The sequence below is a fragment of the Spodoptera frugiperda genome, chromosome 27 (genome assembly GCF_023101765.2).
Source record: "Spodoptera frugiperda isolate SF20-4 chromosome 27, AGI-APGP_CSIRO_Sfru_2.0, whole genome shotgun sequence".
NCBI classification, from domain to species: Eukaryota; Metazoa; Arthropoda; class Insecta; order Lepidoptera; family Noctuidae; genus Spodoptera; species Spodoptera frugiperda.
In genome coordinates this window covers 13,785,576-13,798,196 of record NC_064238.1, presented here as the reverse complement: position 1 = coordinate 13,798,196, position 12,621 = coordinate 13,785,576, and the positions used below count along the sequence as shown (strand labels likewise).

Genomic DNA, 12,621 nt, shown 5'->3' with positions numbered 1-12,621 from the left:
TTCTAATACAACAACATAGGAAGCGAACGCGATGACGGAATGTCACAAATATATTTTTCCGCGCACGTTTGTGTGATGTGTGTACACAAATGTAGTAATCTCATAATGTAAGGAATCAGTGTACATTACGCGACTAGTTGGTATTCGAGTCAGGCAGCGGACATTACAGTGGTAGGCCGGCCAACTTCGGAACTGTTCGGGTTGCTTCGGCAAAGTCCGAGTTTGCTTGGCCTATCACACATTCAAATGGCTTAACGTTTATCATGGTGGCCTAGGAAGCTGTCCCCTTGTCTCTGATGGCTTTGGCTCGAAGCCAGTCGGTGAGAGCACTGAGACTGCGCTCATGAGGTGTGGAAATATCAACCATAAATATTTCATAACACTATGTATGAATACTAGCACCTTGCTTACTGAGCATTTATTTCTATTGCAGACCATCGACTTCTTTATAACGTATTACCATTTTATTTCAAACTCTTGCGCCACTATTATTAAGACATCTTGACTCATCCATGTAAAGTCTCCAAAACCTTCAGCCGTACCCAGCCGTGCCCCTCGAGGCTGTGTCCCGAGGTGTCCAGCGCCTGCTTACGTCACTCCACTGTTATTTATAGTCCGCTCGCCGTTATCTACGGAACCACTATTTGCTCCAGTTATTAACACATTATTTATGCCTAAGATGCTGCTAGTAGTAGTTCCTAAAATTATTGTAATCAAATGCTGTTGTTGTAATGGTTTAAGATGAAATAAATAAGTTTAAGTGCCAAGAATTGGATGTTTATTGATATATATACAATAAACAAAGAAAACAATTTACTGAATAAACAGATATAAAACCAGTATACACTAGACAGTTACGAACGTGTGTCGCGACTCGTCGGGTAAACCAATGTGTTTGGCGAATAATAACGATAGTTCTATTTTTATAAATAAGCAATAAGCAATAATGTTCTCAATGTGGTTTTATTACTCAAACTGCTAAATAAAAAATGAATTTAATACATATTCAAGTATGTAACATAAGTTAGTATAAAAAGCTGTTGTCAGAACTGATGTTTGGTGAGTTACAAGAACTTTTTGATCCAGCGCAGATGTGAGGTGATCCGAGTGTACCCGGTGGGGAAGCCAGCGTTGCAGCCGGCCGCGGCCGTGAACGACACCAGGCCCACCTGATAAATAAAAGATAAATGATATTTATTTTTGCAAATAGCTTACAATGTTTTACAAGTCAATCTCTTTAATAACTAGATGAGGCACTGAGTTTGGCCGGCCTGTGGACAACAATGGTATACCGGAGCCTGCTTATATCATCTACAACGGCAACTTTTCTATTGCTTACTTAACGATCATGCTCAAGCTACTTTAGCGATACGTGACTCTTAATGACATTTCGGGTTAGATGAGGTGTTGTCTCTCGCTCAGTAACTCTCAGTTAAGGGATAGTTGGTGAACACGGGCATGAGATCAGTATGAATTACTGATTAAATTCATACCAGCATGTCTTCGTCGTTGCTGAACCGGCGCAGTACGAGTGGGCCGCCGTAGTCGCCGCCGCAGGCTCCCTTCCCGTTGGCTCCGCTGGTGCACATGACGTCTCTGGTTATCAGACTGTCTCCGTATATCTGGGCACAGTCCGTGTTGTTCATCACCCTCACGTACACATCGTTCAAGGTGGAGTTTTCGTCTAGTGGTGCATCTACGAGAGAAAACATTAGATATGAATACTGTGGTAAATAAGAACCAAGTAGTGCTAGCTGCATTGTGGAACATCCAACGAATTGGAGTAAGTACATTGGAAAAAATAACTAGCTTTACAAAAAATATGTTTTTAAGTTTATGCGCATATTGAGCAACATCTACTAACTGTTATAGAGCTGACGAGTAAATTGTAGTTAGTCAAATAAATATTAATGAAAATATATAATTGTTGAAAAGTAGAAATTGAAAACAAACCAGGTGACGTTCGTCCATATCCAATAATTTCAGCTTTGTAGCCAGCGAGAGAGCTGAAATATGCCTCGGGCAGAATTATTGAGTCTACATATTCTGAAAGAAAAAACATTGTTATAACATCGCAATCTAATTGTACCAACGATGAGTATTGTGGTTGTATAGCTTACTGTCGAAGTAGACATATTTCTGCATCTTTATGATGCCGATGTCGTTGGCGAGGGTGTCGGGGTCATAGTCAGAGTGCAGGGTTATGGTGTCGGCGTACGTCCTGGTGCCTCCGGTGAAGAGGGTCGCTGTGCCTAGCACCACCTGCGAAATAATGCATAAGTAGTAGTAAGACTTCAAAAAACTTTGTAATGATTTCAAAGAGTCATGAGAGTTTCCCGTCTTTGGCTTGTGTGCTGAGTGATGCATTAGGAAAGGTAGCTACTGACCTGGATGGACTTGCCTTCGTTCTCCCCATCGTACCAGCACTGGCCGATGGTCAGCACGTGGTAGTGGCTCAGCAGGGTGCCTCCGCAGATGGAGGTTATGTCGGTCTTCAACGTGATGATCAGCCCAGCCTGGATTAGAACACGTTATTAATAGGTACCTCCTACACAATCTAGTGGACTCTAGTACACGGAGAGCTTCAAAAACATTATCTCTCGAAGTATATACTCACATAGTATGGATGTTCCCCCCTATAAGAAGCAAGGCCGCCCGCGATGCGCATGGACTCTTGGAGCCTGATCTTCCTCGCCATCGGAATGCCGACGCGCTCGTGGTACCTGGCCGCCAAGGCCTGGCCCACCAGCCCCACCACACAAGCACACAGCAATACTACCTTCATGGTGTCAAACTTAGGTGACTATGAGTGAGGGAACATTGCAGCTACTGTTATATATTGTGATGCACGTGGTGCTCACGAATTTCTCTCAAGTATGATGATTATTTAGAGTACCACTCCACAACGGGGCTTCACTCGGACGAGTTCGGAAGTGATTTCATTTGTTTACTACGATATACAACGATTCGAGTACCGTATACTTAGTCGGTACTGGAATGGGATAAAATCAATTGAATGTCTTTCGCAGATTTTTTGTTGCTGAACTTTAGATTAAAATAATATGAAACTCTGAATATGTACGAAAACTCAATACATCAGAATGAAGGTATACATTTTATTAGGTAAGGTAAACAACGATAAGGAAGTACTGCAACTGAAGTGCCTGACTGGCCGACTTGCGTGTATTCGTCATCAAGTCGCGCAAGTACTCTCTACCTACTTCATAATAAAATAGAAGTGAATCCCACTGACACGTCTGTTATTTCAACACAACTATTGTAATATATATCCCTATTATAGATTCTCTGTGAAACACCAGCTATAGCAGATTTCGTTCTAGGAACAGAAGGGGAACACTAAAACCTAAGCTTGAGATGTAGTACTCGTAGTATCCCACGCGTTGTATGAACACGTGAACTACGGAAGCTGTAACAATCGCTCTCTTTACAGCATCATTAGGTTCAGCTCGTTTACGACACAGTTTCATATGAACCCGATAACGTTTACGGCCGTGGATATTGTATTAAATTTGGATAGCTCGTAAAAGATTTTAATGTGAAGCGAGTTAAATGGCGTGTTACGCGGCGTGTCGTAACATCGATGGAGTGTCACTAGTGACGTGAGTGTTATGGCGGGTAGTTTAATTAATGTTTACTGCATTGGAGGCGGGGAGGAAGGGAAGGTAGCCAAGCAACGAGGGCTTGGTGTCTTAGTATTATTTGTGGGGTAAGATATATGTAGGTCGCGGGAGCAGGAATCAAAGTCCGCTACCCGCCAGACAGACATCGGCGCTGTACATTGTTCAGTATCAGTACAGCTAGCCCTAATGAGCAGCGTGGTCAGTATCCTCCTCTTCATCAATGATTAAAGAAGAAGGAAACCAAAGAAGTAAGTAAGGATCATTATGGCTTTGAACTTACCATATTATGTTATAGTACTATAGAGTAGTACGTATGTATGTCTGTTGGTCACGACTTAAGCCCTGTAAAAACTTTATAATTACAAAATAGTTGTAGAATGTTTGACCTTTACACTAGCGACCTCTAGTGCTATATTGCCCAAAGTTTGGGATTCAACATTAACTAAACTTGAACATTCCGAAGAAATAATTTCCATAAGCACACACTGTTATATTTACTCGAGCTGTTCTTATACTCTACGTACTTGTTTAGTTCCCTTAAATAAGTATGCCAATAGATATAAACAGTTGTTGTCTACATTAAAACTAGTGTTTATTTAAATTGATTAGTTCTTTCAGCACTACAGATTGTCTACATATTTTTTACATTAAAGTTGTAGAGAAACATCCTGCGGGTAATGTTTTTGTTTCCAAATAACAGAAGGCGACGTAACACAGCGTTATCAGTCACTTAAGATCCAGACACTCACATGTTCCCCGCGTGTTGAATCGATGTGATACATCACATCACTGTCTATCATAGTGTGATGACGTAGATAACGAGCTCCTTTATCACTTCTACGAACAATAATAATATAATTGAGTTCCAGTTAATCAAACTACCACAGTTACGTAATAAGGTAATAATGAACCAAAATGAAGCAATCCCGGTGTGGTGCGCCGCAACGCGCGAGTATCTGATCATTCTATTAAATATTACATTTTATTAAAATGGCCCTGCGGAGTGCAATGCAGTTGAAACTTTTAACAATTAATTACGTTGAATTCAGTATCGGTTCTTAAATTATATGGCCAATGTAAAACTATGACGGATTCATGTTTTAAGCGAACCAGTAAAATGTACTGTTCAGTAAGTTAGTTTAGAAAAGCAATCATTAATTTAGTTTGTAGTTCTCTGCCGTTGGATAAAGTGTATTTGTATGGAACGCCATGAGACGTCACGGTGTACGTCCCACGCATTTTGTTCCTCTACTAAGTTAACCCTATAAAAGTCGCGTCGGCTTTTATTTGCGTATGGAACACAGGTATTCAATTCATTCCATTATACGGCACTAGCGTTCATTAACACCAGCGATGCTCAATGGGTCGGACAGGCCCGCCCCGCTCGATCCGGCACGCCTCGTTAACGACAACCTTTCATCTGATTAACTGCTAGCCTTTTAAATACCCCTCTGTTTCCCCGTTTTATTGGCGGGATTCCAGGGGCGCGCGACATGTCTCGTCATGCGAGAGATGCGAGCTCCACACCAGCCCGACATAGCTCGCTGCCCCACTTACTTTTTGAATAAAATAAATCAATCGATGTCGTATGAATAATGGCCCGTTGGTAAATAATTAGTGTTTGTGTGTTGGTAACGCGCGGCCATCGAGGTAATGAATGTTTGTAGCTAGTTAATTGGATTGATTGTCATTACCAAATTAAAACATTGAAAACAATTCTGGTTTAATGTGAAAGCTATTCATTTGATTTTATCTACAAATTGGTGTAATCCAACGTCGCACCAACTAAATGTTTTCTATAATACGAGTACCTGCAGCGGCTCATTTTAATAAAAGCAACTGTACTCCCAGGAATTTATTGCTTTGAATATAGAAACAATTTCACGAATGAAAAAGTGATGTTTATACGTCGAAGTACATTTTATACCCGTACTCGTTACTTCCTTAAGGGTTGTATCGTTTTTATGATCGACAATGTTCTTATTAAAATGTCGCCGACCTGTGAAGTGTATCGTAACATTGTCTCGGGAACTTGTCATTTCAGCAAAAACAAATGTCGAACATTGAAGCACGGAGCGACTTTTGTGAGAACAAAAGACGAGATTTTTGCTCCTAATGCTGCTATTATCACGCACGATCTAATGAACATATAAAAACACCTTGTAAACTAAACCGGTCCAAGCTATCGTGGACCCTAAAACGAAGGAAAGAGGGTTGAGATTAACTCGACAAAGGGGTCTGGTTATTGAATTTCTTGTGCCCACTGGGTCCACTCACGTACTTCTGTTCGCGTAGTTTCGAGATGTTTCCTTCCAATACATCTAAGTATAATGAATGTCTAATGTATAATGGAAGATGCAATATAACTACTGTTTAAGTTATTACCAGCATTAGACAAGAGCTTGTATTCATTATTAATATTAAATAGGTTTTAATAGTAAATTCTGACAAGATTTTTTTGGAAACCTACAACCAAACGGTCGATCTCATGCTGCTGCGAGGCACGTGTGCGACCAACGAGTATACTGTGAAGATTTAAATTAATTTAGAATTAACTTGACTACATCGAAACAGATAACTCTACCCGAGTAGATCGGTAACTTGAAGCGGTATCTTTACAAGTAAAGCCGTCCAATGGTGTATTGAAAACATTAAGAATTCGAAGTAAAACGGTAATGAGAGATAGGATCAGAAATAAAACAAAATTAGTCACGTAGGGCACAGTTTATGTGAGTAGTGGGGCGCACGCCACGCGCCCCCGCGCCCCCGCGCCCCCGCGCCCCCGCCCCGATCACTACTAGATCGTATCAGTTTGATTGCTGTTCAAACTAATAGCGCTTTTCAAACTGCTGTTGTTGCCGTATCACTATTTTGTATATTTTAAGTGTTGTATTCACTGGAATTTCCATCCACATTGGGAGCCAACTTCGTATAAATACAAATAATTAGTTGTAATTACTTATGGAGGATCTTTCTGGAAGTTGCTAACTAAGTTTTGGCCGACACTGAACCACTTGGCTGGAAGTATTTTCAATAGAGGGGCCGCCGTTTTCCTAACACAACCCATTTGAGGTTAAATAGTGAGACCAGATACTTGACTGGTGCGTCTTCGCTTACCAGTAACAATACATACCATACTTCAAGAAATAATTATATGCTCTGAAATATGTGCTAACAATGGCCACTCACTCACAAACCAAACTCGTTTGCTATCTGAGCTAACTAATTACCTTCCAGAATAATACATTAGTCTGATCCATCCACATTCTCGATCTGATTACTGATGGATTATATTGACGGGTCCGCTATTTAGGCACACAATTAAACACTTCGTTTAGTAAGAAACTCTTTAATTTCATGAAGATTACATTCATAAGACACGTGGAGTCGAAGACATGATGAATTAGTATTATTTATAGCACCGGAGTAACAGAGGGTAGCGGAGGGTAACACGTTCTGAGACACGCGTGCCCGGGGGTAATGACATGAAATAAACGCACTCTGAATATTACTGAATACATAACAAAATAATAAAGCGAACTCCAACACGAAGTAATCTACATTATTGGCATTTATTTCATTAAAGTAATTTGTACTGAAAACACGAGTAGATAGAGAACTTAATGCGTTTGTGAATTGATGTCTCCAAATTACCCGGCGCACTTGTAACTGTTCATTTTCTATAAAAAATCATTAATCAATTCCAGCACTCTGTAGTACTTGGACCAGTAATGGGGTGCTCCTTTTACTTGGATCTTGGAGGAGAGGGGAGGTGAGGGGCGGAAGGCACAAATCCAATTCAAATTCAGGTAATTTTTTAAAACCCTCATCAATGAAGTCCATTTGATCGTGATGAGAACATCCTTGAATGCGTAGGAGTGAGGATTTGTAGGCTAAGTAATAGATTATATTGATGGTATTGTGTGGAGTGGGACCCGGAGATATCGACTCGCCCGTCGTGCTGCTGCGCGGCTGTACATTAATACAGCCTGTTTATTTGGAAAGGATTTTGACTTTTGTTGGTATTATTTACTGAACATTGTTTTCACAATATCCGCTCCTTGAATCAACAACTGGTTTTAATTATGTATGTAGAAATCTCTTCGTGAAAATGAAACTTTATCTCAATTACAAATCATTTTCATTGTATCAATTCTGAATCTTACATAAAACATGAATATACACATAGAGCAAGGTATGTTAGGACAAAATAGGTAAACAGTTGTTAGTGTAAACAGTTGTTGGTTGACAAAATAAATAAATAAATAAATAAATAAAATGCATGGCATCGGACGAGGACGTCCGTCCATCACATCCGTTAGCAATAAATCGGTTTGCGTGGCATCCGTCATCGCGCCGGCCGCCGCTGCTGTCCGCGCGTCAATTATTTATGTGAAACAACATGCCACTAATTGTATTATGGACACACACTTACGGCCCACAATCGCGCCCCATGTGTTGATGGAACGTGACAAAAACCATCACAAATGGAACACGTACAATCAATACGAATGCATTATTTATTTGCTCTCTGTTCATTCCGTAAACCAGATGCAATCCATGACAACAACACAACGTCGACACACTCGATGACTTTACTATTATATTGACAAAGGGTTATTGCACATTAATTATTCCCGTTATTTCAATTAAACACAAAACCAAATTACAATATAATCCAAAACGGAAAGCTCAAACCGTTGACACAAAAGATTTGAAACGAAAATGTTTGGAGCGTTTTATTAAAATATCATTATTATAGTGAAGTAAATATATCGCTAATTTATTTACAGCCATCGCCGCCGCCCGGCGGGTGAACACGTTCATTAGCGATGAAAGGGTTGATTTAATATGGCGCTTGCATGATATCTGTGGCATATTGTCTGCATTCTGCACTGTGTCACCTGTCACCTGTCATAATGTATTGTTATAATACGACACTCGTCAGTTGAACACGTAATGTATAATTTGCTACTTCGCTTCCATAACTTGTACATAAAGAAAAGACAAAATAACAATTAAGTTCCCTTTCAATCAGTGTCTCTTAATTAACTTACTGGTTGTAGGTCTCTATGAGCTTTGATAGAAATGTTTGAATGTGATAAAACATGTGCTTAAGATATATCAGGAAAAGACACAGTAGAGCGACTTAAGTCTCGAGAGATGATGGGTAACATTGCTGGTATCAAGTGTTAGACGGTACTATGACGTGGGCGACTCAGTTAGCATTTTCGGGAAATACAAGATGACGATAAATTATTCATGATATTTAAAAGTAGTAATAGATAATTATGTACAAGAATTAATCAACAACTTTAATATAAAACGACATTTTTAAATAGAACAATATTCAGTTTCAGTCGTGCTACACAGCTGTCCTCGAAATAATTAACTAAAGTTAACTCCAACCCAGTATTATCTAAACGACAGGGTCGGTTAGTGGGCTTTACATGTGACCTGAACCCGGAACCTACATAATAACAGATTTTGGTCTAAATTACTAGATGAAAGCTTCACTGTTCGGCGACAATAAGGCCTCAACGACTCGTGTGAACCGACACCAAGTGCCGGCGAGTTGTGGAAAAATGAACCATAACTGTATGGCAATAAGGTTGGCGCGGAGTGCACGCGATACTTGGTGGGTCATTAGTTCCAGGATAGTGATATTTCGCCGGCCATGCATCACCCTGATATATGACATAATGAGGATAGGAATTTAGTGTCATACGGACAATATAACAAAGCATACAGACCATGTTTTATTTCAAACTCTTAAAATTTATATTTGTAGCGAAGAATAATTCAGTTTGAGTTTTGAATATAATTGCATTTTAAGCTTGTTCTGTATGTCCGACGAGGAAATAATGTATGAGTACTTGCGATATTTTATTTGTAACACTGCGCTGTATGTACTTATGTAAATCTTCAATTTTGTTCGTAAAACTCGCTGCTCCAAGAGATTGTGTGAACATTTTTAAAACTGAATTCTACTTTTGCCTACTCATGAATTTTCCTTACTTCTTGAACTTTGTGCAATATCGTGTGATGTCCCAGTCAGCAAAAACGTGTAAAATTTTAAATTGTCGTGCGGGTGCGGTTCCCGGGCGGGACCGGGCGACACTGTGGCGACCTTGTTACCCCCGGGGCACGTACTGCCACTCTGTGATTCTGCACACCTGGTGCTGTACTTGCATTCACATTGTTAGGAGACACTAAACTAATTCCGCACACAACTTGCATACACGGGCAAAACAGTTCTTATATTATTCCTACGTTCTCCCTTGGCTGATTGACTGACTGACTGGATTCATTTCGGAAGCTAATTGCCACCATTTATTCGTTCTAGATCTTTTTCGTAGCCTTCAAGGTATTTTTGGTATAGACTGTCTGTGCCAAAATTAATCATAATTACTGGTTTGGACGTGGATGGTAACAAACAAACTCTGAAAGCAGTAATTAGATGAGTACAATTAAAGAAGAGAAATGTACTACATATGATAGGTAGTCGTCTCAGAAAAGTCTTAGAATTAACAAGAGTAAGTAGGGCTAGCTTAAATATCACATCGGCATTAGAGTCGACGTCGCGACAGGGAACATCGAACATTACCATTCACGCGCCGAGCGTCGAGCGTCGAGCGCCGCGCGCCGCGCTCCGTGGCGTGGTGCTGTGAATGCGAGGACTTTTTAATAAAGAGCTCCCGCTGAGGATATGCATGCCGCGCGCTCGTGTGTGGCCAGCCCATTTATAAAGATAAATGATAACACGCGACGACTTCATTCACACCAACAACTGGAAATACATTCGGAAGGAAAATGTTTGATTATTTTGTGTTCGAGCTCAACAGACAGGCTTATGCCTGATTTATTTACCTTTGTTGATATCTTTATAAGAAGAAACACGAACATTATTAACCTATTCAAAAGACTGAAGACTCGTCTAAACGAAAACAAATAACAAGACTGTGTTAACAATTAAGCGCACATAGAAAAAGTTGGCACAGCCTTAGTAAAGCAATGTCAGCACTAGTAGTAGTATGTGCTTATGTAACAGTGATCAAACACGAGAGAGCACTCTGAGCACACAACTGATAATTTAGCATTAGCAGAGGGAATTCAAGATGAATCCTATGCGTTAATAATGGAGCCTAAACGTATGATTCCCCTCGAGGCGTGTTGTGGAGCCAATTGTTCCGGCACGAGACGCGCGACTGTACACTGTACACAACCGTACATTGTACACAACCGTACATTGTACGTAAGGAGGCTCTGCCTACTGTACGTCAGGACGACTGACACTCGATTATCTGTGCAGATCTCCAGGGAAATCATAGTCATTAATATATTTTAATTTTAGCCTTACTGTCTGTTGTGTTTTACTTTGCATTTTTCCTGCTTCCAAGGAATTAATGATTACAATACAAATTTCCCATCAACATACATAAACACCAGTTATGATAATGGCGTGCACACGTGTAAAAGATTTAAAAGAAAGCCATAAAACTAGCAAAACATAATGTTTACTGACGGACCGCGCGGTGGAGCCTCTTGTCCTATATAATGTCCCTCAAATATTGACGCAGGGCCTCAAACATTATTCTTTCATCGAGCCAATGTTTGTTCACTTTCCCAGCAAAACAAACTCACTAAAGTTTTTCAATGCCCATCGCAAAATCTGGTGATGTATGATGCGTAAAATTGTTGATCAAAATATGTGCAGGTACACAATCGATCCTCGACAATATTTTCCGTATGAATGGAGTTGAGGACGAAAGAGGATACACTTCATGTCGAACATTTCACAGCCATTTTAGAACGAAACGTTTCGTAAACCGACGTACATCGGTACCTGGTCTATTAAAACAACACGATATAGGTCGGGCGCGACACGCACGGCGCGGCGGAAGGGATAAATGTCAAAGTGTTCACATCTGACGGTGGCCGGTGCGGTGCGCGGCGCATCGAGTGACGCTGCACGTGTGACGCAGTGTCATGTGTCAGTGGACTCGTTCCAACCGACTCTATGCAAGTCTTTGATCTCACTTCCTGAAAAATCCAACGTGTAAACATCTGGAAAATTAATGTCTTTTGAATTTCCATTTGTTAATAAAAAGTTAATTAAACGCGTGTCTTCTGATTAGGTAGACTTTGAATGTTTACAGATATATCAACATGTCCTAAAATATTTTCATTTCTGGTACATCATTATATTTTCCAACATTGTTGGTCGCAGCGTGTCACACAGGACAGGGTGACGTGCCTGTGCGTCGCCAATAAATTCGTGATGCGATGTTTGGCGACGATCAATCACGGAGGTATTAACACGACCTTTGTATTCCCTCCTGTATCCGTAGAATAACACACAACTCAATACACAAACTTCACAACATTCAGTCTCAGTGCTCCATTCAATTTCAAAGTGTGCGATTCAAAAGTTATGTGAAAATGTTTAAGAGTTGTGTTCTCTATAAAAGCAAAGTTTATGCCGAAAAGAGGTAAACTACTCGTGACGGCGGGAATTGTTCCGCTGTGGTTGATACACACCCAGAGCAACAAGTACCTTACTTGTATACACAATCACAAGTCCGACGTTCGATTCCTGAATATAATCACCGGCGCATGTTGGTCAGTGGGATGAACAAACACACGAGCAGACGTATAGTAGATGGTTGGCCGCGCGCCAAAGCCCCGGATGTATCGCTTTGACCAAACTTGAGACGTCAAAGTTCCGCTGCACATTTCTAAGGCTTTAATAATCTTTATTGAAAACTTCCGACTTACATTGCAAAAATTACAACGTACATATTGCAAACATTTCAAAGAGAATATTTGGCTTTAAATCCATATAAACTTAAAAGGTTGTATACCTAATGCATAAAATGCTTAAGATTTCGATAGAAACGAATTATATTTGCATGTAAAAAGTTGCACTAACAACAAAATAAAATCCCTACGAACATAACGTAACTGACAATATCAGCTG

General features: G+C 40.2%; 1 protein-coding gene across 6 annotated transcripts in view; it reads right to left on the bottom strand.

Annotated features, from left to right (window-relative positions):
• Positions 1 to 761: 761 nt before the first annotated feature.
• The window catches only part of LOC118263893 (collagenase-like), a 13,106-nt gene continuing 1,246 nt past the window's right edge, over positions 762 to 12,621 (bottom strand). Inside the window, exons 1-7 of one of the 6 annotated variants that reach the window (XR_007707313.1) lie at positions 2,618 to 2,825; positions 2,388 to 2,516; positions 2,121 to 2,262; positions 1,954 to 2,046; positions 1,494 to 1,696; positions 1,012 to 1,169; positions 762 to 941 (exon numbers count right to left, since the gene is read on the bottom strand). Coding sequence is in view for 5 of the 6 variants with exons in the window: in XM_035576106.2 (XP_035431999.2) it covers positions 1,065 to 1,169; positions 1,494 to 1,696; positions 1,954 to 2,046; positions 2,121 to 2,262; positions 2,388 to 2,516; positions 2,618 to 2,785 (840 nt within the window). In the remaining variant the exon portion in view is untranslated. Of the gene's footprint in view, positions 1,170 to 1,493; positions 1,697 to 1,953; positions 2,047 to 2,120; positions 2,263 to 2,387; positions 2,517 to 2,617; positions 2,826 to 12,621 lie in introns of those variants that run through there. The other 5 variants (XM_035576106.2, XM_050705611.1, XM_050705610.1 and 2 more) reach the window with 5 other exon arrangements.